Source organism: Olea europaea, chromosome 17 (genome assembly GCF_002742605.1).
Source record: "Olea europaea var. sylvestris chromosome 17, O_europaea_v1, whole genome shotgun sequence".
In the NCBI taxonomy this organism is placed as follows: Eukaryota; Viridiplantae; Streptophyta; class Magnoliopsida; order Lamiales; family Oleaceae; genus Olea; species Olea europaea.
This window is the reverse complement of record NC_036253.1, coordinates 9,307,589-9,334,230: the sequence shown is the minus strand read 5'-3', so window position 1 is coordinate 9,334,230 and position 26,642 is coordinate 9,307,589. Positions and strand designations below refer to the sequence as shown.

Sequence of the window (26,642 nt, the reverse complement as noted above, 5' to 3'; positions counted from 1 at the left end):
GATATAAATCCATTTCACTCTTTTCGGGACGAAGTCATACATAGAAGGAGATCCTATGATTTGTTCTGCTTCTGCAGATCCACACATTCTTCTGGATTCATACAGAATTGAAGGATTCGGTGGTTGCAAACTGTTTGGAACTTTAATGTATATTCTTGCAGGGAAATCTGGAGTTTCATAGCCATTAAGGAGTGCACTTTTTACAAAGCAGACTCCTTGTCCCAAAATCCGGTAGCTAAACGCAAGGCAACGAAAATCACTCGCACACATCTCCCTGCAAGATTCCAATGTCAATGGAGAAGTCGCATTGAGATCAAAACCATAGAAATCCACATGAGGTATCTCCACGAATTTCACTTGTCGAGAACGTAAAAGAGTCTCGTTGAACGTTGCCTTGCAACCAGCATTCCAGTCACTCGGATCATTCACCTCGAACCCAGGAGGACAAGCACACCGAGGATCCGGCGCATAAACACATACCGCGTTTCTTCCACACACACCTCGTACGCTACAAGGTTGTCCAAGAGCTTGCCACGTTATTTCCCACAAACCCGTCGAGTTGATCAAGCTATAAATCCTAAGATTCCCATCATAATCTATTGTCATCCGTCTTTTAATTCCATATCCCATATCCGAAGCATTGATTTGCAATTGATCGCTTGACAGAAACCTGCCCATATCATCCAAAAATGCCACTCTACTACTATTATAATTTGTTCTTCCATTTCTATAAACATCAAAATCAGGATTAGGCCAATAATTGCTTGATGTATCGGGTGTATCCGATATCAATCTCAAAACATTATCACTTCCAAAATTCAAATTAAAGTAACCTGATCCATAACTCCCTTTTCTCAATGCAGAAGTCAATCTTTTATTCTTAGTAAGTGTTTGTAAAGGTAAAAGGGTATCTGTAGGAAAATCAAAACTTTGCCAGAGAATATCACCTTGTGGATTCTCCAATACGAGGTTGCCTGAATTCAGAACCTTAGCTATTGCAACATCAGTTGTGGTGGTATTTGTCTGCCATACAACGGTGTCATCAACGTCTGTTAAGATCACGGTTCCGTCTCCCCTGAAGTGTACTTTCGAGCCGTGGCCGTTAACCGGCCTGTCCCGATTTGCGGTCCAGACGACGGTTTTTTCTTTAGAATTTGTGAACCAAATTGCAAACCAGTAGGCATTAGAATTTTCCAAGTTAAGAAACCCACAAGTAAATGAGTTATCTGGGGAGGTGAGGAAATCTTGATCGCCCTCAACAGATAAAGAATCACCTCTTCTCAACTGAAGATGAGATTCTGAAGTTGCAGAATTGAAGGAGAAGAAGAATACAAGTAAAAAGAGGAGGTAAAAAGATTGAAGATTTTGGATTCTCATCTTGGAAAGAAAACTGTTTTGGTTTTAATATTGCCCAAGTTCAAAGCCTTGCATGTTGATCATTATATATCCATATGGAACTCGATTCAATATTAAATTCTGTGGAAATTGATTATAATTACTTCCGTGTCTTGCTCCACTACGTTAGAATTCTTTTGCGGAAATGCAATTATTTTGAATATTCAAGTCCATTTAAACGACAAATTCCACGTCACACACGTACCTCGTGTATAGGTATGAAAAAGTCAACTCTCTTGTTTATTTATTTATTTTTATGTTATTTTGAACTTCTATCTTTCGAGAAATTCTTCGAACGAGTGATCTATGTGACATGTGATTTGTCCTGTAATAAAAAGTATAAAATTAAAGATAAAACATATAATAAACTTAAAATTTTTAAAAATTAAAGTTAATGTATATTCGATTTGTCCGTCTCCTACTTTCGAAAAATTAAGTGTTGGTGCATCTGAGTTCGGACAACATGGTCATATTCAATGCAATGGTAGCAATTGATATCAGATCAAATGATTTCTTCAGAAAGATTCTCATTGCAAAGGGAATAATATGTGAAAATTACTTTCAGTCCATATTGTCAACAATTAATTGTAATCAAATATTTTATAAAATTCACAACTTTTTAATAGTCACTTTTATCAATTTTTATTCCCACCCAATAGATACTTAATAAAAGAATTATTTGAAATCAACTTGAGGATATAGCAGCGGCCATTCTAAAACGTAGTGCTGAGCAAAATTGTGCGATCACATTTCAGATGACTTTTTGCTAAGGCCAAATAATTGGACAATGCGCATTCACAATAGCCACTATGTATAATAAAATATAGCAAATGACATTATATATAATAAAAAATTTGTTCCGGCAATAAAAAGTTGACTTTGATTTGTGATGTGATCATCAGGAGCCTTTAATTTAACAAGTACATAAGAAAATTAGAAGCCTCACAGAAGGTGGATCTCATTGCGGGGCCCGATGCAATAAAAATGACAAAAAAAATTTCGACCTCACCATATGTGAAACCTCCGTAAGAGGTCCGTGAACTAGCAGTTCTATACCCCCAGCTCGGTTCTTAATTTAATGGGAAATGCTGTGTGAACAGAATTGTGGTTCATAGAAATGTCCAAAATAACAGACAATAGGAGGTGGGGGATTTTTTTGGAATTTTACTATCACAACCTGGGGCCCACATATTGTGCGTGTTTGACGGAATTCTATGAATCATTTTTCTGTACGAATGGCTTTATACTTAATTTAAGTAGCAAGTTTGTCTTTAATATATATTTATAATTGCACAACAATTCATGATGATATTAACCCGTCTAAATTATTACTACGTGATTCTTCTATATCCAGCATTTATTTTTAATTTGAATTGAGGTCCAAAAAATTGAAATTGGACATGCTTTTATGTGAGTAACATGACAAGTTAATTTAGATCTCGATACTTTTGTGATTGTGTAATAATTGTGCGTCTATACAAAGAAGCAGAGAACCAATTTGCTCTATTCTAAAATGGTGTGGAACCATGGTTCACTTATGAGAAATCACGAAGAAAAAGGTGTAGAACAAGATAGCGGAACGTTTCACAAAAAGGAGATTTGCCTTTGATTGATTCAACTACAAAAATAAATTAAAATTTAAATTAAAAATAACAATTAATTTTATCACACATTTTATAGAATTCACACTTTTTCAATAATGCATTTCATTAATTTTTATTAAAATTTACTTAGGTCCCGTTTGGTACCAATTTCTTTCTAAATGCATTTCTCTTTTTCTTCTTTTCAACCACATATTCTTTATTAAAATAATATTACACGTAAATCAAAAAAATTTCCTTGTTTTTCAAACACACATTTCCCATCAATTTATTATTTTAAAATATATTTTTACATAAAAATGGCTCTCAAACACTCCCTTAATTTCTGATTTTTATCTAAACCATAAGAGGTTTAAGCTACACGTTATTCTGAACCCTAAAAATGAGAAGCCGCATAGTCTTGATCATCCAAGTTGATCCAATGGCTGGAAGCACAAAATTGCCCCACCGACAATTAACTTTGACAAACTAACTTGATAGAGACAATGATGACATACATCACAAAATGGTCAAAGTAAACCAAGAAAATAATGCCTTTGTCCCAAAAGAAATATAATTAAACTCTATATTAATAATTTAAACGAGAAATATCCCAACATGGTATTTTAAAAGTGCATTAATTATCAATAGATTAGAAATGGAAAATTTTCATCCCTTGGAGACTCTTACCAAACCTTTAGGGACCGTTGCGCAATTCATTCTTTCAAACAAGTTCTGTCAATTGAGTTGCTAAACCTCCACGTGGATCGCACATGACATAATTTTCCATGGGCAAAATAGTCACTAGATGGGAAATTTTCTCCCATTTTCAGTGGTTTTTAGAAACAAAGGACAGTTTTATTTTATATAATAAGAAATCACAAAACCGTTTTGCACCGCTTTCTTCGTGCTTTTGAATTAAAATCGCTAGTTGTCGATTTGTTGTACGGTATATTGTGTGAATTGTGATTTGTTTGGTATTTTTGTTGTATCAATTTAATCTCGAATAGGTTAAATTTACAGTGTGAAATTTTACTTCTAGAGGTATAAGAAATATTAATATACGAAAAACCAAAATCCTAACGAGTATGTATTATAGTACGTTTAGTTTCAAAGGTTGGAAGATCAATAGTGTTCCATCAGGTTAAAAGGATCGGACCATTATGCTAATTTATTTAAATATTACGGATGAGTTAGGTTAGGTATACAAATTCATTCTCCAATTGTGTGGAAATGATATGACTAATTTGCTCTTGGGAAATTATGTCATGTGCGGATAATTCACGTGGTGATTTAACATCTAAATTGGAAATCGTTAAAAGTATAAAGATCGATTAACTTGGGATGGATTAGAAAGAGTCTCCAAAGGTTAGGGATGAAATGCACAAAATTCGCATAAAATTTTTGATATTTTGATCGAGTTCAACTCATAGAATCAATGCACGCTTCTTGATATAATTGTCAGCAAAATGGTCAAAAACTGATGGTTTTGCACGTTGATTTACGTCCCATATGCCAAATGGTCAAAGTCCACACTTTCATATTATAAAGAATTATTTGGAGAAAAAAAAATTAGTATAGAAAAAATTATAAATCATATAACAGAGAAAAAATTAAGTTTTTTCTTCTTTAATTATATTTAAAACAATCTAATGCATCAAAAATCCCATTTCCTTCTCCCGATTCAACCGTGTCATCTTTTGTGGAATTTCAACCATAACTAAATAGAAAAAAAGTTACAAACTTTTCTCATATCATCTTTCTACTCGAGCTACTTGTTAAACAATTATGAAATTTAAATTTTATAAACTTTACATAATTGCCAATATCTCCATATCGAATCACTAAGATAAATAATTAATGCGTAATATACCTTTGATTAATTGATTTGTACCTTGAACATTGAATTTTGAAGTATAATTTTTGAATCTTGTCTTCCGAATCTTTAATCTTGATTATGGATTCTTGAATTCTTCTTCTTGATTCTTGAAATCCATTTGCGGATTTTGAATTTTCCTCTTCAATATACTTTTTCTTTAGATTCTTGTGTCGATGAGATGTCATAAAGAATGAGAAATTGCATATGAATTAGGATAATAACCCTATATATAGTTTTAATATATATTTTGCCCGAAATACAATCCTAAAAAAATCTGGTATCTATACATATAACCCGGACCACAATTCATTTAGATGCCCTAAACCCAATTACTTAATTCTTTATTAGATCATTTTAATTTCAGACTTAACTTTAAAATAGTCTTTATGCAGAATTTATTACATATTACGACCTACATGGCAGATTAATTAATTTCCCAATACTACTTACTTTTTTAATGTATGTGTATATATATTCGAGTCTCGTTTGAGGGAAGGATGAAATTGAAAAGATGTTTGTGATATTTATAGTCATTTAATTATTAAGGATCAAATAGCATAATTAATATTTGGCAGTTTATATATAAGAAAAGGATAAAATGTGGGAACTTTTATAGCCGCCTATGCTACCAAACTCATATATTTACAAAACAAGTTGTCAAGTTGGATTTAAAGCACATAACATTATTGGTCTATTGGAATCGACTAGGGGTTTCAATTTAATAAATTAATATCTGATATTGTTTAAGTTATAAACAAAATTCCAAAATAATGACCAATCCCCACCTTAAGTAAGATAATTTTATTGAAGATAAAATTTAAATAAATCAAGTGTAATGATATTATTTGGATAGTTGAACATTCTAATAAATGCAATTCAATCGGAATTAATTCTGAAGACGTTCGCCTTTAATATTTCAAACTTTGCGCTTCATTTAAAAATTTGAAATAATTGTCAGCAGAATGGTCAATGAAGGATGGTTTTTTTTTTTTTAATATCCAGATATCCCAACTTACACCAAACTAAATTATGGACCCCCAAAACCCTTGCCTCTAGAACCGAACGAAAGACGGATGGTTTTGTACCTTGGTTTACATCCCATACGGCAAGGAGTGGACTTTCATGTTACAAAGCATTATTTGCCCAAATAAAACAAAAAATGTTATAGAAAAAATTATAAATCGTATAAAAGAGAAAAATTTCTTTCTTCTTTAATTGTATTTAGAATAAAGCTGCTTGTCCAGGAATACATGGGCCCTGGATATCGATAGGCAGCCATGTGGAAATCCAAGGCCCATATGGCCTTGGACGTAGAGTAGCTCTCTTGTATGCATCAAAAATCTCATTTCCTTCTCCTGATTCAATCGTGTCATCATTAGTGGAATTTCGACCATAACTAAATAGAAAAAAGTTATGAACTTATATAGAGCCTATGTGAGCTTCATTTAATTGTTAAGAATGTATTTGGGATAATAAATTGATGGATAATTTGTGATTACAAAATAAGGAAATTTTTTTGGTTTGCATATAATATTATTTTATTAAATAAAATGTAGTTGAAATTGAAATTCGAGTCTAGTCTTAGGGGAGGATGAAATTGAAAAGATATTTGATATCTTTATGGTCATTTAATCATATGTTGAAATTTATCTAAGAAAATGATAGAATGTGGGACCTTTTATAGCCGCCTTTACTACCAAACTCCTATTTTACAAAACAAGTTGCCAAGTTTGATTGGTGCATTTAGATCTAAAGCACGTAACATTATTGGTCTATTGGATTCGACTAGGGGTTTCAATACAACACGTTAATATGGTATATTCTTAATTTATGAACAAATTTAAAAATATTGACCAACCCCACCTAACCTTAAATATGACAACAATTAATTTACTTGTACAAAGTAGGTAGACAAAATTTGTCGACAAAATAGATGTTAGCAAGATTTAGGTCGTTAATTTGTTTTGATTTCAAAATTTGGTTTTGAAATGAGTGATATAGATCTTGTCAACTGATATTTTGTCAACCTCCTTTGTACACGTAGCATCACTCATAATACAATTTTGTTGACGATAAAATCTAAATAAATCAAGTGTAATGAAATTATTTGGATAGTTGGGCATACCAATAAATGCAATTCAATCTGAATTGATTCTAAAGATGTTCTCTTTAATATTTCAAACTTACTAATATATATATATATATATATATATATATATATATATATATACACACACACACACAATTTGTTAGATAAATAAGATTAATAATGTGAAATTAGTATGCTGATGATTAACTTGAATTATGATTATCGATGCAATAAATCACAGCACAATAGGGTCATTAGACGTTAGACAAGTAATTAATACAGACATTATTACTTAAAACTGAATTAATTAAAATATACTTTGTTACTCAATCACAGCACAATAGGGTCATTTGTGCACTTTTTATTTTTTTTTTATTTTTTTAATAATATGATGGAAAAATGAGTTGTTTTATGTCATTTCAACGGACTTTTAGACATAAAATTATTATCAAATACAAAATGTGTTAACTAATGAAAATTTTGAGGATAAGAATAACAAGAAAAACTATTAAGGATATAAATACTATAATGAGTAAATATTAAGAACCTTATATACAATTAAAATGTGGTGCAAGAAATAAAAATTGTGTTATAAATATAATTATCCATATTGTTTCCTACTTTGATCAATAGATCCAAGAAAAAAATCTCTCAAGTTAGAGCAAATTACTATAATGCACCCGACTTACAGATTAGACGACATGTCACAAATTTTAGGGAACAGAAGCATATAGTTGAAAGAAAATGTGAAACCCCGTACCATTCTAGGTGTCCCGTCACAGAAATGCAAGGCAACACAATTCTATTATCATTTTCTAATCTGTAATGACCATCCATTCAATAATTTGTATAAAACAAGAGTTTTCACATTCAACTCTGAAGTTCAGCAGCATTACATCAAAAGAACCATTTTCTCAAATATTACAATCTCATACTGTTGTTTTTGACAGCCTCCGTGCAATAAATTATCCAAGAAAGAATTCGATAAATCAAGCAAAAGGCCAACATTTATCCACCTCATGTCCTTGTCAAATCCTCGATTCTTAAATACGTCCCATCCCACGAGCATACATTCCGACTGGGAGTTGAATGGATACCTATAAAGCGTTACACAGAACATGAAGAACCAGTGTTTTGGAATCAACTCTTCTGGAATGAAGTATCCCAAAAAAAAGGAGGTATTCACCAAGAACTATGCAAATCAGAGAATTCCCTGAGATGAAATCTGGAGAAATAAAACTGAAGAGCAGCCTTCAGTACAATAAGCCAAACCCCAAACAATAAGAATACGAAAGCAGGAACTAAGGGATTGAGTCCTACTATCCAATACAATGGGACAGAAAAACGAATGGCCACTACGACAGAAAGGGGAAGAAGATTATGGTACTGGCAATTAGGTACGAGGAAATGTTGTAGGCTCCCTGGGATGTTCTTTAATCAGAACGTGACGTTCTTGAAGGTAAATTGGAAGGTCTACAACTCCCAAAGATAAAAGAAAGCTAAGACTAAACGCGAATAGCCATAAACGTTCTGTAACTCCACATTCATCGTTCCTCAACTTTATATAAATGCTCCCTAGCCCATCGCTCCTATAATGGATTGCATTGTTCGTGCCAAGTAACAACTGCTTTGTTCTATAGATTATCTTCCAAAATCTTAAACAAAGCACCATTATCTCAAACAATCTCAAATAGTACGCATCACCTCCTGTTTGTCTGTCAGCAAGGAATTCTTGAGCTACATCGATTTCTTTTTTCTATATCAAATATGAAACCAGATTTCGTGCTTTATCCTCTTCACCAGAGAAAGATTCTTCGAGTAAAACTCTTCTAGCCTGGAAATAACTTCCATGGAGAACTCCTGGGAATTTATTTGCACTGGAATTTTATATCCCAATCTTGTAATAGTTTCTTCTAATGATTTAAGTGAACCATTGTGGACTACTGAGCAATTAGAAGGAATCAAGAAATTGGAAATGTATTGAAGAATCCTGTAGAGTTAAAAATGTAGTGCAGAAGTAATTATTACAACTACAATGCGGAAACAAAAACTCTCAAAGTGGAACCAATTGACCCAAAGCTTATTCAACACAATGGCAAAGGATATACCGTGAAAAGATCCGCCGGAAGCCGCCAAGAATTTCGCCGAAGATATGGAATGCTCCCACTTAGTTACCTCTCCGCGCTCTCTTTGTTGTTATGCCAAGTCCAAATGCAAGAAGAGAAAAAGTCTTGTAGTTATAGAGCCAAATCCATTTGAATTCAAATTCAAATATTGTACTATGGTCAAGAGTGAAGGTGACAACACTGGCATGGGAGAATTGACCACGAGGTTGGATTTAATCTATGGTCCATATCACTCCTAAACTAGCACAATTCACTTCAATCTCTCTAAATCAATTAAGTTGTAGCATGTGGATGGTGTGATCCACCTCACAAATCCTATAGCTTGGCTGGTTAATTAACAAGACTTATGGTTCTTTGTTTAACTGTAGCCATGGAAGAAAGCAACGTGATAACTTAAAGAGCTGAATTGCTATCTAGTCCTTAAGTTTTTTACATATAGGAGTAAAATTTGCAGATCGCGAATCATGTGATTCATGTCTACGCCAGTTTATACTCTCTTTCTCCATCGGAAATCCCTCGGTTTTCCTCATCCCCAACGAAACTGTCTGCCATGTTAACAAGGCCGAGTTCTTGCATCAAGCTCTCGACTTGGTCTTCTCTCTCTATTACTCGTTTCTTTGAGCCTAAACTTTGCACTAAACATCAGTGTTTCCTTGACAATAAATAAAATAAAAGCATCTTTTTGAGCTACAAATCCGCATATCGTCCTCAGTTGAGCTTGACCAGCAGTGTCAACCTTGATTGTAGGCGGTGTAGGCAATCGCTTATGGCCTCACTTCAGTAAGACCCCCCAAAAAATTATTATTTTTTTATTTTAAATGAATTTTTACATATATATATGGATCCATATCTGAAATTGGTCTAACGACCCCAAAATCTTAAGGCCAGCCTTGTTGACCAGTTATCGCATGACCATTAAGTGAAATACTCATCGTATCAAAGTTTCTCCCTCTTACCCTCCCGGAAACAACTCATAGGAGAGTAGACTTTCCATCGCCACTTGAGCCAACGACAGCTTAGATCTCAGAACTTCTTGCTATTAAAAGAGACTGATTTCAGAATGTTGATCAGCTTGTCCCTCTTAGATCCATGTGGAAATTGACACGTTTGTGTGTGTAGTGTAGTAAAATTGGTTATACATAATTTGTTAACACATTTGGATCGGTGATGATGTAATTAGTTCCGTTAAATATGTTAGCAATTTAATTCAAATGCAACATAACTTCTCAACAAGCAGAACCTGCTATAAAAACTGAGTACACTTCAGGATTATTTGTGTTACGTGTATATTTACAAAACAATCTTTCATCCCATGGACAATGGGATTCATCTTATGCCCCCAGAGACCTAAAGAACCAAGAATTGAGATAAAGAAAAATATTTATAGAGTGAAGCATGATCGTCTTTCCCAGTTTGGGATTACCAGTTGCTCTGCACTGGTTTTCATGGTGGGGATGGCTGATCCTCAGACTTGAAGATGGCCACTCTTTGAGACTCTGAAATACGCTGCCTCAGGACGTCAATGTAATTCTGAATCCTATGCCTGTCTGAGCTACCGAGAAAAAACGGGGGATTTAGAATGAGGGACGGTGCTTCCTCCAGAAGAAATGTCAATAACTGAACTGCTTTTGAATAAAAAGTTATGGCAACTTCTGTATTGCCCATATACTCGTCAACCTGCAAATCCCATACACAATTAAACAATCTTACAAATTGCATATAGGTTTCAGTATTCCCCAAATCAAAATTTCAGCAATCCATATTTAAATATTTCAGGACCCTCATCAAATTAAAGTCCTAAATTGTGGTATGAAGCAAGTCTCCAAGGTAGAATTGTAAAAATTAATCAATAACAGAGATGGAAGTATGATAGAAATAATGCAATAACCACTAATCACTAAGGATTACTTTTCCCCTTACTGTAGTGCAAGAGATTCATCATTCTTATATACTAAATTTATCAGAAGTTAATCGAACATGTAAATGGGCATCATTTTGGAGCATGCACATCTAAATCTTTGCAGTGTGTCGACCAGTTCAGTGGCAGCCAAAGGAAGACGAAATTCTGATCACTCAAATTACTTTTGTCATTCTACAGCAGTGCACTTATATGAATCTAATAATATACTCATTTTATAATGGAATTCAATTCCCTGCAATTGCTAGCACCTAGGAAAATAAATACTTACAGCTGCATGTCTGCCGAAAGCTAGGGCAGATCGGTATATCAACTCCATTGGATCTGGCATCTCAAAATCTCCTATCCCAGACAACAAAACTGGCGTAAATGCTTCAAAGCCAGCAGAAAATAAAAAATCAAAAAATTAAAATGCATACCAGTGTCCACTACTTTAGCAAGTTCCTCGGCGTTTCCCACTTCATTTAAAAACGCTCTCTTGATTTGAGAAAATGTCTCCACCAGCCCCTTAGTGCTAGTAGTGTCACAAGACTCTTGGACAACAGGACTATGCTGCAGCTTCGAGATTACCCTCAATTTTGTGGTCTCCTCAGTCGAACTTCCTTCAATAGCCGATGCTTTTTGAGTTTGACAAATATGCAATGCTTGCTTCCATATGGCAAGAATCACAAGCTGAATTGAGAATGCATCTAGATGTTTTCCTGCTTCAATCTAACAAAAAATAGCAACATCAACTAGACCATCATATGCTTCATGTCAATAATATAAATAGCTAAATTAGCTGAGCTTTGCAAGGCCTTGAAGAGGCTAGCAAAGATCACAAATCACAAAATGACATTAATGCATAAAGGGTCCATTTCTAGGGAATTTGTGCTGAAATACCAGAATCTAATAATCTAAAATGATACAGACTGCTGTTTTTTATTTTTACAGTTTGAAGGATTGCTTATAAAAGTACATTATGATAAATTCTTCAGTTATTTAAATATTGTCTTAATGTAAAAGAAGACTCATCTGCCCAAGATGAAAAACATAATATAAAAAAATAAAAAAAGTTCATACAGCCAAGCAATCATAAAGATTCGAAAAAGCCAAAAAAAAAAAAAAAAAAAAAAAAAAAAAAAAAAAAAAAAAAAAAAAAAAAAAAAAAAAAAAAAAAAAAAAAAAAAAAAAAAAGGAAAAAAAAAGGAAAAAAAAAAAAGGAAAAAGAAAGAAAGAAAAAAACGGAAAAAGGATTTCTTTGGGTTAGGTTGTTAGCTTCGTTAATCTTGAATGCATTAAATGACTTAACACTGGATACCATTTTGATTGATGGTTAAAGGTATCAACTGAGTTTTAGTCCTCAACATGGAATTTGTAGGAAAACAAACAAACAAATAAATAATAAAGATAAAAGCTCAAGCTCTCAAATGAATTGGTCATTCAACAAGGTTACACGGCCCAAGAAAAGTTCTCAGGATCAAGTTGAAGGCAACCCAGAGTTCTGATAACAATGTGCTTGGCCATAAGTAAATGAAATAATCTGGTCTGCTTAAAAAATAACATTTTAAAAAAATTGTGTCAATAGGTTTGTGAGTGTTCAATTAGATATGAAACAGATTAAAGTTGACTTTTGCGAATATAAGAGAACCTATTAAGCATCAAGAAAGTGAAAAATAAAGGTACCAGGAATAACAATTAACATGATACTGGTAAAATGTCAAAAATAAGAGAGAGCAGAGCCATGGCAAAACTCAAAGCAGTGCCGTATCTACAAGAGAACCAATGAAGCGAGATAAGACTATTTATACAGGCATATAAATATAAGAAATTCTAAGGGCCAAATGCTTAATAGATAAATTAGAACATCTACGCCTAATCATAAAGCTTCGCAGAGAGAACCCAAGTTTCAAGCTCCAAAATCATGGCATGTGAGATGGCCATCTATTTGCTTGTCAAAAAAATTTTAATAAATTTTTTTAGCTCCAAAATCATGGCATGTGAGATGGCCATCTATTTGCTTATCAAAAAAATTTAGAAAAATAAAAAAATTAAGCCAGCTGCAAATTTGCTTTTAAATCTAAGTGCTATACATACCTTTTCAGTCACTAATTCAATTATGGCCAATGCAAAACTCTGCAATGACTTGATCCTTGTCATGCAATCAGTTGATGGCAGTTCTGAAGTGTCTACTATGTTGATTGATCCCTGTGACGTCCCAAGAGCAGAAATGTGACTGTCTAAATTTACAATGTAATCCACCATACTAGTTGCTGCACCAACTATTGAGAATGGAGCACTTGGTGTGGAGATATGTCCAAAGTCAAGTGTCGTACTACCAGATTTAGAAGGCAAACAACTTGTCTTAGAAGTATGTACAGACGATGAATCCATTGTGGGGTACACGAGGACATAATCTTGATCAGACTCCATCAAATCCACAACTATCAAGTAGGTCAAACACAATGAAAGGAATATATTTAAGCACAATCAACAGTAAAGTTAGGCAATGTGTAGTCAATATGAGATAGAACACTAATAAAAAGCACCTTCTAAGTCATAATTTACTGATCCAAGGTCTCTGGTTTTCAGAGATTCTTTTAGGTTCCCTTCTGAAAGTTGGAGGATGCCAAGACCAGTCCCTGTAGTTTCTGGTTTACATGGGGGGGAATTACTGTACTTGGAAAAAAGATCCATTTTGTTAGAGAAATTAGACAATTCCCTCCTGTCAGGTTTTGAGTCCAGAGAAAATCCATGTGTGTATCTCACGGTGGAACTCCCAACAGAAGATGGATTCTTGTCAGGCCCACTGGAATCATCTATATGGAAGGGAGAGCAATCTTCTTGTGAACTTTCTTCTGTGTTCCTTTCAGAAAAGGGAAACATATATTACTCTTTGAATTCCCATTCCTACGTAAGCAAATAATTCTCTTTACGAGAAGCACAAAAAATTCTTGTGTAGAGACAAAAGGAATGTGAATTTTACAACCCCATTTACCTGAATGATTTATCAGGCCGCCTCATAGAAAGATATGGATGATTGAAAAATTCTTCAAACGTCAACCGCTCCACTGTGCATCAAAAGGAATCAAAGAGTAATTAGAACAGTCAATTATAAAATTTTAAAATAGTAAAATGAGAGTTTTTTAAATTTAAATCCTTCGTATTATTCATGGATGCTTGCTTTATCTTGATACTTGCGAACCAAAAGTGCTAATAAATGTTACAATAAAATCCTAGATGTAAGCCATGCAGCAAAAATGGTCATTACACTGGTTGCTTATTAAAAACATTAATTAATCAAAGTCTTTAAATGTCACTTTAATATAATAACCTTCTTTTGAATTTAACCGTGAAAAGTACAAATATATTACTAAAATAAATTGTAGACTATGTAATACTCAAAATTACTGCTATCCCTTTGAGTAACATAAGAGTTCGAGGCATGAAAGAACACTGGATTGAGGCTGCAGGTTCCTATACCATGCTATAAATCATGTTCTTCTGAGTTATCCCTAGAGTTAAAAACAAGAACAAACTAAGCCTTTTTGGGTCGGATACGTGATTCCTTTTCCATTACTCCATTCAATGCATTGCTACTACACCTCCTGGAAGATCTAAAACAACAATGATCAGCCACGTTACTTTTGGAGTTATCTCTAGAGTAAATAAAACAATAACAAAATCAAATTTTTACTTAATTTTTGGTTGACGGGCAAATTATATTCATTTTAATCCGCAATGCCACAAAATCATTTATTAAATTAATATAATCATAACTTAAAAGTCCATCATGTACATCAAAATGTTAGATGTGTTCAGTACCTGGATTGCGGCGTAGCAATTTCCTACACAAGTCAATGCAGTGAGGATTCAAATTCTTCACATCAGGTGGGAATTGCAATTCAGTTGATTTTACAATGTTCTGGAGCAGCTGCAAAACGCATTATAGCATTGGATTTGTGAATAAATTTTTACCAAAAGAATTTGATACCAAACATTAAGAAACTATTTTAGTTGCATGAAAAGACAAACCTGTATCTGATTGTTCCCCGTATATGGGGTTCTACCTGTGACAAGCTGAAATAGAATGGCGCCAACACTCCAGAGATCTGCCTGAATTTTTAGCATAGAATTAATACGGAATAAGATAAGGGATGGCTGCTCCCATATCTAAAAGATGAATGTCACCTTTGCATCATACTTTTGCAGTTGCATAATCTCAGGAGCCATATATAGTGGTGAACCGCATAAGGTTTCTGCAAGGCCTCTAGGTTGTAGTGATCTGGCAAAAGGAAAAGGAACCTCTGAATTGGAAACTTGATCTTTATGCAAATAATCGTGCCAATGTATCTTGATTCATACCAAAGTAAGTGCGTACATTAATGGATACGTATAAATTAACCACTAATTATTTAAGTACATAAAAATAATCAGGGATAGAAGAGAATACACCAGAATGCAAGTTAAACTAGCAAACGGAAAAAGTGGGAGTAATTAAACAATATGAATGCTTAATGGAAGTAATTCCAAATTTGGAAATAATACAAAAGGAATATATCTATCGCAATATTAAAAAGCCTTGTATAAATACAAAAGTTTTATCTAAATTATTCTAGTGGTTCATAAAGCAGCCTCTGTCCTTCAGCCACCATCGTGATTTATGCATTATTCATGATCACAATTCCAGCTAAGGCCAAGCCTAAGAGCACCATTCTTTTCAGTTGAGAGAAGACTATCCTTGTGCTCTTATGTCACTGACCCTTCAAAATCATGATCACAAACTTGTATTTAATCCATATACGTGTGTGTGTGTGTGTGTGTGTGTGTATACCAATTCTGATACCAATTCGCGGGGCAAGATTTTGAAAATGACAAGAAAAGTCTTTTGAAAATTTTCTACGTAAGAAAAAGTTGTAATAACAAAAAGTCTAAGTGCTAATTAAATTCTAGTTAGTAAAAAAGTCTTATGCTTAATTAAAATCGTAACAAAAAGTCTTTATTTATTACAAGTTTTCTTTTCTACGTAGAAAGTGTGCAACTTTTGGATTGTTACGATTTTTATCTTTACTTAGTCTTATAATTTTTATATCTTTTTGCCTTTTTTTACAATCTTCACGATCTTTTATCAAGAAATTTCGATACTGAAAAATAGAAAACTCGGTGATTTGTTTCTTGATCTGTAAAGAGAAGTCACTTCTATTTCTATTAGTTCGGATAATATGTGGCTTTCTATAATAATTATTCTACCAATTTCTCGATTTTCTAAACAAATATCAATAAATTTTATATAACTTTCTACTAAACAACAAAGCAAAATACATGACTTCTAATTATCTAATGGCATAAAATATTAGAACAAAAAATCAATATATTTGTAATGGCCTTAGAGCACTTTAACGTTCAATAAATTAATTTTTTCATTTTTTTAACTCTTTCTTAACTTTTTTCTTGACCTTCTAAAAAATATTATTAAGACTGTAGTTAAAAAAAATTTCATCATATTTAAAGAGGTTTAAAAAAATTTCCAAAATTGGGATACAAAGCAACTAGCTTAACTCAGAAGATTACTTTATCTTTTTAATCATGAAATCCAGAATAAAGAGGTTAAGAGCGTTATAATATAGTAAAAATAAAAAGATAATTCTTTCTGAAAAAATTAATTACTTACTTAGTGTTTCCTCTGTTAGGCTTTGCTCGAAAAATAAATAAAGTACACGAAAATTATGAACAATAGGAAGTGTGAAAAGAACTTTAATTCCGAAGTCCTTCAATTTACAAAAATGTCTTTGAATTTAAGAAGATTATGGAGAGACTTTTGAGTACAAGTGTGAAAGTGTGCTTTGTGTGTTTTCTCTGTGTGTTTTTTCTTTGTGAGTAGTATAAGTATTTATAGATGCTGGTACATCACGCCTATTATTTTCATATTGTATCACTTTACAAGTGTGCGATCTATAATTAAACAAAAAGTAATATATATTGTACAGGTGTGCGGTTTTAAAACGATTATGAAATTATTGAGAACTTTTTTCTTTATTCTAACAACCTTATCTTTAAGCTTTCTTCTTTTTATTTCACTATGATTTCTAACCATAAACGCTGTGTTGACTACTAGATGGTCTTAATACTTTTAAATCTAATAATTCTTCAATCTGTATATAAAAATCTTCTATATCTTGATTTTTATGTTTTATTTTTGCTGTTCTAATTTTTATATTTTCATTTACGATTTCTAATTTAGCTTCTATTTTACTTTATCCCAATGTTTTATAGGGTCTTTTATTATTATTTGAATTCTTTCAGCTAATTTTCAAATTTGTCTATACTATTCATCTTAGAAGATGTCTTATTAAAAATTATTAACTCTTTATTTCTTGGTATGAAATAAGCTTTTAAAGTTTCTAAAGATAAATTATCTAAAAATTCTAAATTATCTTAATTTTCTTCAAATTCTGGGCTGAGGGACCACCACGCTTAGCTTACAACTGTAAGTTAAGTTGGCTGTTTTGTATCCTGATTTTGAAAATTGTTTTAAACCTCTTTAAACATGATGAAAATGTTTTTAATTATAGTCTTCAGCCTTTTTTAGAAGGTTAAGAAAAAAAGTTAAGAGTTAAAAAAAATGAAGAAATTAATTTACTAAATGGTAAAGTACTCTAAGGCCATTACAAACATATTGATTTTTAGTTCTAATATTTTATGCCATTAGATAGTTATACATCATCTACTTTGTTTTGTTGTTCAATAGAAAGTTTTAAAGAATTTATTAATATTTGTTTAGAAAATTGAAAAATTGGTAGAAAAATTGTTATAGAAAGCCACGTACATTATCCACACTAGATATAAATAGAGGTGACTCATCTTTACAAATCAAGAAACAAATCACTGAGCTTTCTATCTTTCAGTATCGAAATTTCTTGATAAAAGATCCTGAAGATCGTAAGAAAAGGCAGAAAGGCATAAAAATTATACGATAAAAATAGTAATAATCCCAAAGTTGCCCACTTTCTACGTGGAAAACTTTGTAAAAAATAAATTAAGACTTTTTGTTACGAATTTAATTAAGCATATGACTCTTTTACTAACTAGAATTTAATTAAGCATAAGACTTTTTTACTAAGTAGAATTTAATCAGCAAAACTTTTTCTTACTTGAATTTAATTAGCACTTAGACTTTTTGTTAGTACAACTTTTTCTTACGTAGAAAATTTTCAAAAGATTTTTTTTACTAGTCAATTTCAAAATCTTGCCCCCCGAATTGGTACCCCAAAAAGAATGAACCATCATCACTCGGCAGATAAAAGGGTGGTACAAGCATTACACTGAAATGCAATGCAACTGGTAGTGTGAATTCCCCATCCCCCCCCCCCCCTTTCTCTCCCTCATGCATATGTGCACTACAGGAGATAGAAAGAACGTTACAGTACAATTTAATGTGCCTAGTGTCCTCCATAATTAGCCCAGGCATAAGGATGACGAGCCTTTAAACAATTATGTCAAAGACTAAATCTCTACCTTGCAAAGCCAAAATCAGCAATCTTGAGAACAGAGTTGTCGTCGTTGGTGGACAGGAGGAGATTCTGTTCGAGGTGTGAAATACACATAAATGGAACATGTCAATATAAAACACCCATTTGGTATTATAAAGAATGTTACTGCATCCTGAATTCTGTATGAAAACTTGATGCCATCACTTCCAGAAGTATAACAAATTAAGAGAAGAAAACACACTGGGCTTTTGTTCATAAGAAATAAAATTACAAATAAAGCACGGATGTACACCAGAAGCACATTAGATCATCATTCAAATCATATTGTTCTTCTACTGCTAAATCCAACTTATTCCACAGCTCCATCTCACAAGTAAAATAAAGCAATTTCAAGAGATTAATTTTTAAAGAGCAAAGCCTTTGTGAAGAATAAAGAAGAAAAAAGAGATGCTCTACCAGAAAAAATTAGCTACGCATGTAACGCATCAGAATATTAACGTCAACTTGAGAGAGAAAACAGTCCAGAAAAGTACTTATTCGTGAACATCGCTTACATGAAGGACCTAACCTAGATGTACCATATTATTGATAGTCTATTATTTTATTAGTAATGTACATTTGAGAAAAGAAATGCTTCTAGCATTAGTTATTTACAGACATGAGGGAGGAGGAAATGGGGGATGGAAAAACTTAAATGTCAGAAAGTATACACTTTCATGGCAATTGGAAGGAAGATCTGGAGAAATAAGTATATACAAAGAAGGACCTGAATTTCTATTACATTGTTGCTCTTTCTTCTAAAGACATCTTTTATCCCTCAATCTAAAGATATTTATATAAAGCTGTGGGTTGAAATGCCAGGTTTACTTTTATTAAAACAATCACAGGATTAAGTACACATAAAAGTGTAAGAAAGGATTTCAATGCATACCTGGGGCTTTAGATCTCGATGTATAAGGTTGTTTTCACGAAGAATTTTTAGTCCCTCCGCTGTAGCATGTAGCACATGTAAGCGAACACAATGAGAATTGCATTCTAGAGTGAACCACAATCCAAGTAGTGGAAAAAAGAAAAAGAAATACCTAGCTGCCGCATAAAGTGTTTTGCAATTGCTTCAGGGATTCGGCCATGTTGTTGGTTAATATACATCGAAAGGTCACCCCCTCTGCAGTACTCCAAAATGATGTACATCTTTCCACATTCCTAATAAATGTGCAAAGTGATTATTTTTTCAACAAAGATGCCTACACCGTTGTGTGTTGCATCTGTCCTATAGGATTCAAGAACATGAAGGTGCACAAAAATAACATTGCAAATGGTATACTACTCAAAAGGCCAGAAGGCATATCCTAATCTAACCAAAGTGATCATAAAGAAAAAGAATCCTGAAAGATATGATTCTCCAGAAACAGCAGCCCAAAATAGGAATTAGTGCCTTAGTCATTTCTTGTAATGTGTAAAAATTTTATTCAGAAGGCAATAACAGCAAACCACCCACTGTCATATACAAAAGTACATTCAAAATCAACCAGTCATTAAAAAAAAAATAAATAAATAAATTGGTATCCCGCACATCCAGAAGCATAAGAAACTGAAAATTCTAATGTTTAACCGTCAATCTCAACAAAAGGAACACTTGTCATTTTCCTTTTCTCTAAGTTGATCATCATAATTCTGTTCTGATTCATTTCCATTTCCATTCTCCCACTATAGCCTTTGGGAGTTTTCTATCTAAGTTTGGCAATGGTCTAGCTCATTCTCTATCCCTATCTCCAGTTCCTCCATGCAATGCAGTTAATCTTGTGTCTTTGTTTACAGCAAAAGAAAAAAGTATAGCAGAAAGAAATTCTACCAAGAGATAATACCTAATTTTATGATTGCATATCCTGGTATTCAAATTGAGTCATAACATAAGTTCTTCTTTGAAGTCACAATATGAAAATACAGCACCGCCTTTTAGAGAAGTCACCAGAATTTTCTGGTACCTCCAAAGAAAATAAATTGCTGGAAGAAGCTAGAATAATCCAAATGAATAATTTACTACCGCCACATGAAGAAATATCCAGAAGTTTGTTGCCATGAATCCAGGAGCCAGCCACCGCATTACTAGAAGCATCAACCACCAACTTTACTGCCTATATATGTGTGTGTGCGGGTTGTATCTACTGTGTATGGAAGATAGAGTGAATTGAGAGTGGAGAAGAGAAAACAGAAAGAAAAAGAGAAAGCAGTGCATATTAGTAGTGTGTGAGAGAAAGAGTGATAGACTGTAGAGAGAAGCAAAGAAAGAGATAAAATAAGTTGAGTGCTCCTTTGTTAAATAATATTTCAAGTGGTTAGTGGCTTTGGTGTGTGTCCAAAATAGTGTAAAATCCATTTCATCAATAAAATTCTATTTTCTCTGTGAGTTCAAATTCAACAATTGTGTATTAAAGCAAAGCGGTTGAGGACCGATTTTTGAGCTTCTGGAGTTCGTGCAGAAAGGGAGATTGTGAAGCTTTTATTGAAGCTTGCTTGATTACAAGCGGTAGGCGAAGTAAAAAACTCAATAATTCGAACTACACAACATGACAAACATGCATGGAGTTGTACCTCCAAGGACAAGATCTATAGAAAGTAGTCTGTGAAAATGACATGACGCCACTAGATGAAGCTATGGCTCTGAAGAAGTGAAGAATCAAAGCGAGTAAGGCTATTTCGTTTTAAAGACAATAATCGAGGAAGAATTGTTGAACCACATAAGGGATAAGAACACTGAAGGAAGCAGGGACACTTTGGTCTCACTATTCTTGAAGAAAAATAACTCGAGGTTGTAATTGCTGGAAAACGAGCTATTACTCAAAGAGAATGGTAAGTCAATATTTTAAAAAAATTAAATCTCTCTGTCGTACAATTTCTAAGTTAGACGCTTCAACTAAAATTTCGGAGTCTAGAATGAGAAGAATAATCATACATGATTTGGAACCCAATTTAGAGATTTCATTCCTGCAATACAAGATTGGCCAAAGCAACCTTCATTAGTTAATCTCAAAATTTGCTGGCCGACCAAGAAACGTTGATCAAACAAATGTTAGGGGTCTCAATAAATGAAAAAAGAGGAAGAAGCATTATTCAACAATAAAAGAAGAGGTCAATTTCGTCAACTAAATAATAAAGAATTAAATAAATCTAAATCTAAAGGATAGTTTGAAGGAAGTTACCAGACAAGGAGAGTTCAACAAAATCGCGACAAAAGAGGTCAAAGATATCAACAATCTAATGGTTCGTGTTTTATATGTGGAAAACGAGGCCATTATGCTAGAGTTGTTGGTTTAAAAGGGAGCCAGAAGAAGGCAATGTAGCAACCTCCAATAAAGAAAAAAGTACAATAGTTGAAGAATATGGTGCCAAGGCAGCTACGACGGTATTTAAGCATGTTAAAGAGAAGAAATTCAATTCAAGCTTAAAGGATGAATCAGCATTGGTGGTAGTCCTGCCCTCCATAGTACGGACACTTCAATTAAGGTAGCGTGTTCGTGTCTGACACGTGCCAATACTAATACTCATCGAGCACTCTACCATAAATATTTTTCTTTTTTATTAAAAATCATATATTTTTAACTCAAGTTATTAGTAAATAACAAATAGGTACTCATATTTAAAATACTTCAACAAAAAATAATAATAACAAGCATAAAACTAAGTTTATACTATATAAATGAAGAATTTTAAAGAATTTAACTAACGTGTCGTGTCAGTACTTTTTTGAAAAATTGCGTGTCAACATATCTGTTTCTCGCGGGTAGTCGCTAACAATTAAAAAGGGATAAGACGATTATGTAAGGAACAGACCTCTTGAGACAAAGTCCCAAAAAGGGGTGTTTTATTGGCGACGACTTTACAATTGGAACTTAAATAGAATGCCTCCAAGGAGTGCAATCACACGAGTACTGAAAGAAATGTTTAAGTCTAAACTAAGAAATTGAACTTACATATTCTCTATTTGAGAGTGTTTGATTCGGATCCTTTGCTCTATGTCTTTTCTTCCTTTTATATTCCTTTGATGATCTCTTCGTGATCAACCGCTTAATTGCTTTATAACTGTCCACTTTCTTCATGGTGGCCAATTTATCGTGGAACTGTCGTCTCTAACTGCTGCCACTACTCTTTGTCGTTCAACCATCTTCAACTAAACATCTTTGAATCGCGGAACGTGATAAGATTACTTAATAACTGCTTTGATAACTGTACTTTTGGATAACCATAACATCTTATGTTTGCTAAGATCCTGGACGATTCGAAGGTTTCGGCGAGAATAGTGTCATAACCCTGGGCGACTGCAAGGCACTTCATTCGCTCAGATTTTGGGCGTCTTGCAAGTTTGGGCGATGGTGTTACCGCATTCGTGGGCTTCCACTGCATTCATTAATAACCCTATTTGGGCCTTTATCCTGAATTGCTCGGTTGGGCTTCATTCTTTGGGCTATTCGATTTGGGCTGCACTTTTAACGTGTTAACAGTATCCAACATATATCGTGTCTAACACACGTGTCCGTGTCAGTACATCATAGGTCCTAACTAACCAAATGGATTGCAAAGATGATTGGATTGATAACTTAGAAGAGGGCGATGTATTTCATGAAAAGTCTTCCGAGTGGGCCCTGAGGGAGGAAAACTCAGAAGAAATGTTCTAATAAACATATTCTTGACAAACACCATAGAGGGTGGAGTTGCTAGATTCAATGGAAATGGATGACAAGTTAAAGGAGAATGTACTAGAACAAATCAGAGAAGTAAAACATAAGCTTGAAAAAATACAAGATGTGATGGAGATAATCAATGAACAAGAGCATCTAAAGATAATAGCGAAATCTAAAGATCTACAAGTGTCAAGGATAAAGAAGAGCTTGCAAGAACAACATAGAGTTTTAGACAAAATGACATAAATTAAAAAACACTAATGAAGGATCGACAGAGTCAACAAGAGATTGAGGTACGTACAAATTTACAACCGAAGTTGGGTGGATGCAAGAAATAAAGTACCAAGTATACTAACCTAAAAATAGATGAAGAAAAAACTATGAAAGACCCACATATATTTGAAGTTGCGGATGCGTTGAATGAAGGATCGAACACCTCAAAATTCGTAGAGGTAAAGCTGGGTGTGACTAAAAAGAAAAGAGTCAAAATCAAGAGTTGGTGTTGAAGGGGAGAAAAGAAAATACGACACCGCCTTTTAAAGAAGTCACCAGAATTTTCTGGTACCCACTTCCACAGAAAATAAATTGCTGGATGAAGCTAGAATAATCCAAATAAATAATTTACTACCGCTACATAAAGAAATATCCAAAAGTTTGCTGCCATGAATCCAGAAGCCAGCCACCGCCTACTAGAAGCATCAACCACCAACTTTACTGCCTATATATAAGTGTGTGTTAGTCAGGCACAGAGCCAGCACCCGGCGAGGGGGCGCGACTGCGCGTGCTGGTTTCTTCGGAATCTTGAGAATTGCCTTGTAGCAATTGCCAATCAGGCCTTTGCTGAAGTTGCAGAGCCGGCCGGAGTCGAGAGAAGAACTGAAGAAGGCGAAGATGAAAGCAAAGAGCCCTTTTTTTTGGTTTGGGCTTCAGTTAAGTGACTGTGAGTAATTGGTGGGCAGTTGGGCTTCTTTTTGTTTAGCCCGATTCTCAAATTAAATAAACAAATGGTCCAATTTATCAATCATTTTAAATCGTGCTGGCAAGAATCCAAAATTCTCTCCCTCTGTCCAATTCCCAAATTGTGGAAGCCTAAATACCAATTGTCAAACCCTTTTCCTCCCTTTCTCCTTCCAGCCAAACTCCATCAAAGAATAGGCAGCATCTACGACGCCACGAGCAGGAGGGATTCGGCGTAGCCAAGTCCCAACAACCGTTGCAGTGTCGAGCCGATTACCGTGAGTGAGTCCGTGAGACCGTGACTGCTGGCTGCCACTGCCGTTTCTAGGTTTCTCCTTTCTGCCTTCTTTGTTCAAGCCGGTGACTCTCTCTCAATTCTCCCTCTTCTTCTTCTTTCTTTTTTTTTTTGTTATGGTTTTGTTCTATTTTGTTTTGGCTACTGCCTACTTGACTTGTAGTTGTTGATGTTGAGTATTGAGTAAATAATATTAATTATGTTATGATTTATTGATTTGGGGATGCCTACTCATTGATGGAACATAATGGGTGGGAGCTATATTGAGTCCTTTATACCGCTTCAAGTTCAAGTCCTCTTCTGTACAACTAAGAAGCCTCGTGATATTTTCAGGTGGACCACTCAGGTGAAAACTGTGGACAAACCCCACAGTTTGCCAATCATAGTAAGAAAAGCAATCTGTTGAGAAAATGGTATGAATTTTTGGGTACGACTTTGCAGGCTCGCTATCAGCTTCTGACTGTCCTTTAACTTTCATGATTCGACGATTTCTCGGAGTCAATAATTTAGGTCGAGGTAGTCCCACAAATGTTCTGCTCCTCAAGAAACTCAAGTATTTTGTGTTTGAGAATTGTGATTTATGAATTATGATAAGTAATTATGCTATATGTCTTATTGTCTTATGAGTTATCATTATTGATTTGGGAATTTATGTTTACGAAGTTATGTTTGTGAATTGTGATTTATGATAACTGATAAGTAATTTACGTCAAGGTTAATGAAGAATGTTTATTGTTTTGGGAATTTTTGTTTACGAAATTATGCTTGCGAATTGTGATTTATTATAAGTAATTTATGTTTTAATGAGGAATGATTTAGGTTTCGGGAATTTATGTTTACAAAATTATGTTTGCGAATTGTGATTTATTATTAGTAAATTATGTTTTAACGAGATATGATTATTGATTTGAGAATTTATGTATAAGAAATTATGTCTGCGAATTGTGATTTATGATATGTAATTTATGTTTTATGAGTTATGATTATTGATTTAGAAATTTATGTATAGGAAATTAGGATAAATGAAAAAAATAAATTGAGAAGATCGTTGATTGTCATTGTTGACGGTCAACGATTGTTGATTGTCTTTAAATTTTAATAAACGACTGGACTATTACGATTGTTGATCGTCGACAGTCAACGGTCAACAATCAACCTCCGCCCTAGCTGGACGTTGATCCTGGATTCACCCCTGGTGTTAGTTGTATGTATTGTGTATGGAAGATAGAGTGAATAGAGAGTGGAGAAGAGAAAGAAAGACAAAGAGAGCGCAGTGCATATTATTGGTGTGTTAGAGAAAGAGTGATAGAGTGTAGAGAGAAGGAAGGAAAGAGATAAAATAAGTTGAGTGCTCCTTTGTTAAATAATATATCAAGTGGTTAGTGGCTTTGGTGTGTGTCCAAAATTGTGTAAAATCCATTTCATCATTAAAATTCTATTTTCTTTGTAAGTTCAAATTCAACAGAATATCCCCCAAACTAGACTACATTGTACTTGAAAAATCTACAACCTCTGACATCAGTGTATACACAGTCATAACCATGCCCTAAAACTGCCTGCTCTCATTCAAAGAAAAGTCCAAATAAGAAAACAGAATTATACCGGAAATTCTATAAAGAAATGATAATAATTTAATGATAACGTATTCTCGCATTCATATTGAAGCAAACTATTCAGTTCCTACTTTGTAGTCATAATATCCCAAAAAACTACACCACATTGTTCTTAAAAAAACTACAACCACTGGCATCGACACTTATACTCACAACGATGACATAAAACTGCCAAATTTCATTCCCAGAAAATTAAAATACCAAATCCTCATAAAACGAACAGAACATTAGAAAAAGGTAATGGAATAGACCTCGATCATGTCGTGCAAGCGAATGATGTTAGGGTGATTGATTTTCTTGAGTATGAAAATCTCGGACTTGAGGCTCTCTCGGAGTTTGTAATTCAACCTGGAAGTAATGATCTCCTTAATTGCCACTTCGGTGCCATTGACGCGATGTCGTGCATGCCACACTGTAGAGAACGACCCTGCTCCTATCTGCTTCCCCACCATGTAATCCCCCACCGTACAGTACCTCCCGCCACCGCTACCCGTCGTCAATTGAGCCATCGAAATTTCCAATTATTTCAGCTGAAATAAGTAAGAATAAGAAGTACAAGACGAAGAGGTTTTGCTCTGGCTTGATTTGGGGTTTCGATCGAGCTGCAGACCTGCAGTGGGAGGTGGAAGTGACGATGTGAAG

The 26,642-nt window shown here is 33.9% G+C and overlaps 2 protein-coding genes and 2 pseudogenes across 5 annotated transcripts in view; all 4 read right to left on the bottom strand.

Moving 5' to 3' along the window:
* LOC111365604 (putative receptor protein kinase ZmPK1) overlaps positions 1–1,577 on the bottom strand; it is a 2,698-nt gene extending 1,121 nt beyond the window's left edge. The window contains exon 1 of the mRNA XM_022986146.1: positions 6–1,577. Within this exon, the coding sequence (XP_022841914.1) occupies positions 6–1,377 (1,372 nt within the window). The 5' untranslated portion in view covers positions 1,378–1,577. The remainder of the gene's footprint in view (positions 1–5) is intronic.
* Positions 1,578–7,733: 6,156 nt separating this feature from the next.
* Positions 7,734–8,630, bottom strand: LOC111365801 (annotated as a pseudogene).
* A 74-nt stretch (positions 8,631–8,704) lies between these two features.
* LOC111365603 lies at positions 8,705–10,001 on the bottom strand (annotated as a pseudogene).
* A 248-nt stretch (positions 10,002–10,249) lies between these two features.
* On the bottom strand, positions 10,250–26,642 carry LOC111366234 (serine/threonine-protein kinase ATG1c-like). 4 transcript variants are annotated; one of them, XM_022986942.1, is made up of 13 exons: positions 26,252–26,642; positions 19,539–19,659; positions 19,388–19,446; positions 18,482–18,546; positions 15,158–15,251; positions 15,002–15,082; positions 14,792–14,900; positions 13,965–14,037; positions 13,516–13,832; positions 13,064–13,410; positions 11,407–11,698; positions 11,259–11,329; positions 10,250–10,746 (listed from the first exon to the last, which is right to left on the bottom strand). In XM_022986942.1, exons 1-13 carry the CDS (start codon positions 26,507–26,509, stop codon positions 10,513–10,515), a joined length of 2,121 nt encoding a protein of 706 aa, XP_022842710.1. In that variant the 5' UTR covers positions 26,510–26,642; the 3' UTR covers positions 10,250–10,512. The 4 variants fall into 4 exon arrangements, with proteins under 4 accessions (XP_022842710.1, XP_022842712.1, XP_022842714.1 ...); XM_022986944.1 differs by having other exon boundaries at positions 10,347–10,746; positions 13,516–13,826; XM_022986946.1 differs by lacking the exon at positions 26,252–26,642 and adding an exon at positions 20,322–21,553 and having other exon boundaries at positions 10,347–10,746.

Excerpts from the sequence above, each read along its gene's own strand:
- LOC111366234 (XM_022986942.1), bottom strand. The coding sequence starts at position 26,509 with ATGGCTCAATTGACGACGGGTAGCGGTGGCGGGAGGTACTGTACGGTG. Across the intron at positions 14,038-14,791 it reads ATTGCTACGCCGCAATCCAG|TGGAGCGGTTGACGTTTGAA; the intron begins GTACTGAACACA and ends TTTGATGCACAG. Across the intron at positions 11,330-11,406 it reads TGCTAAAGTAGTGGACACTG|GAGATTTTGAGATGCCAGAT; the intron begins GTATGCATTTTA and ends TGTCTGGGATAG.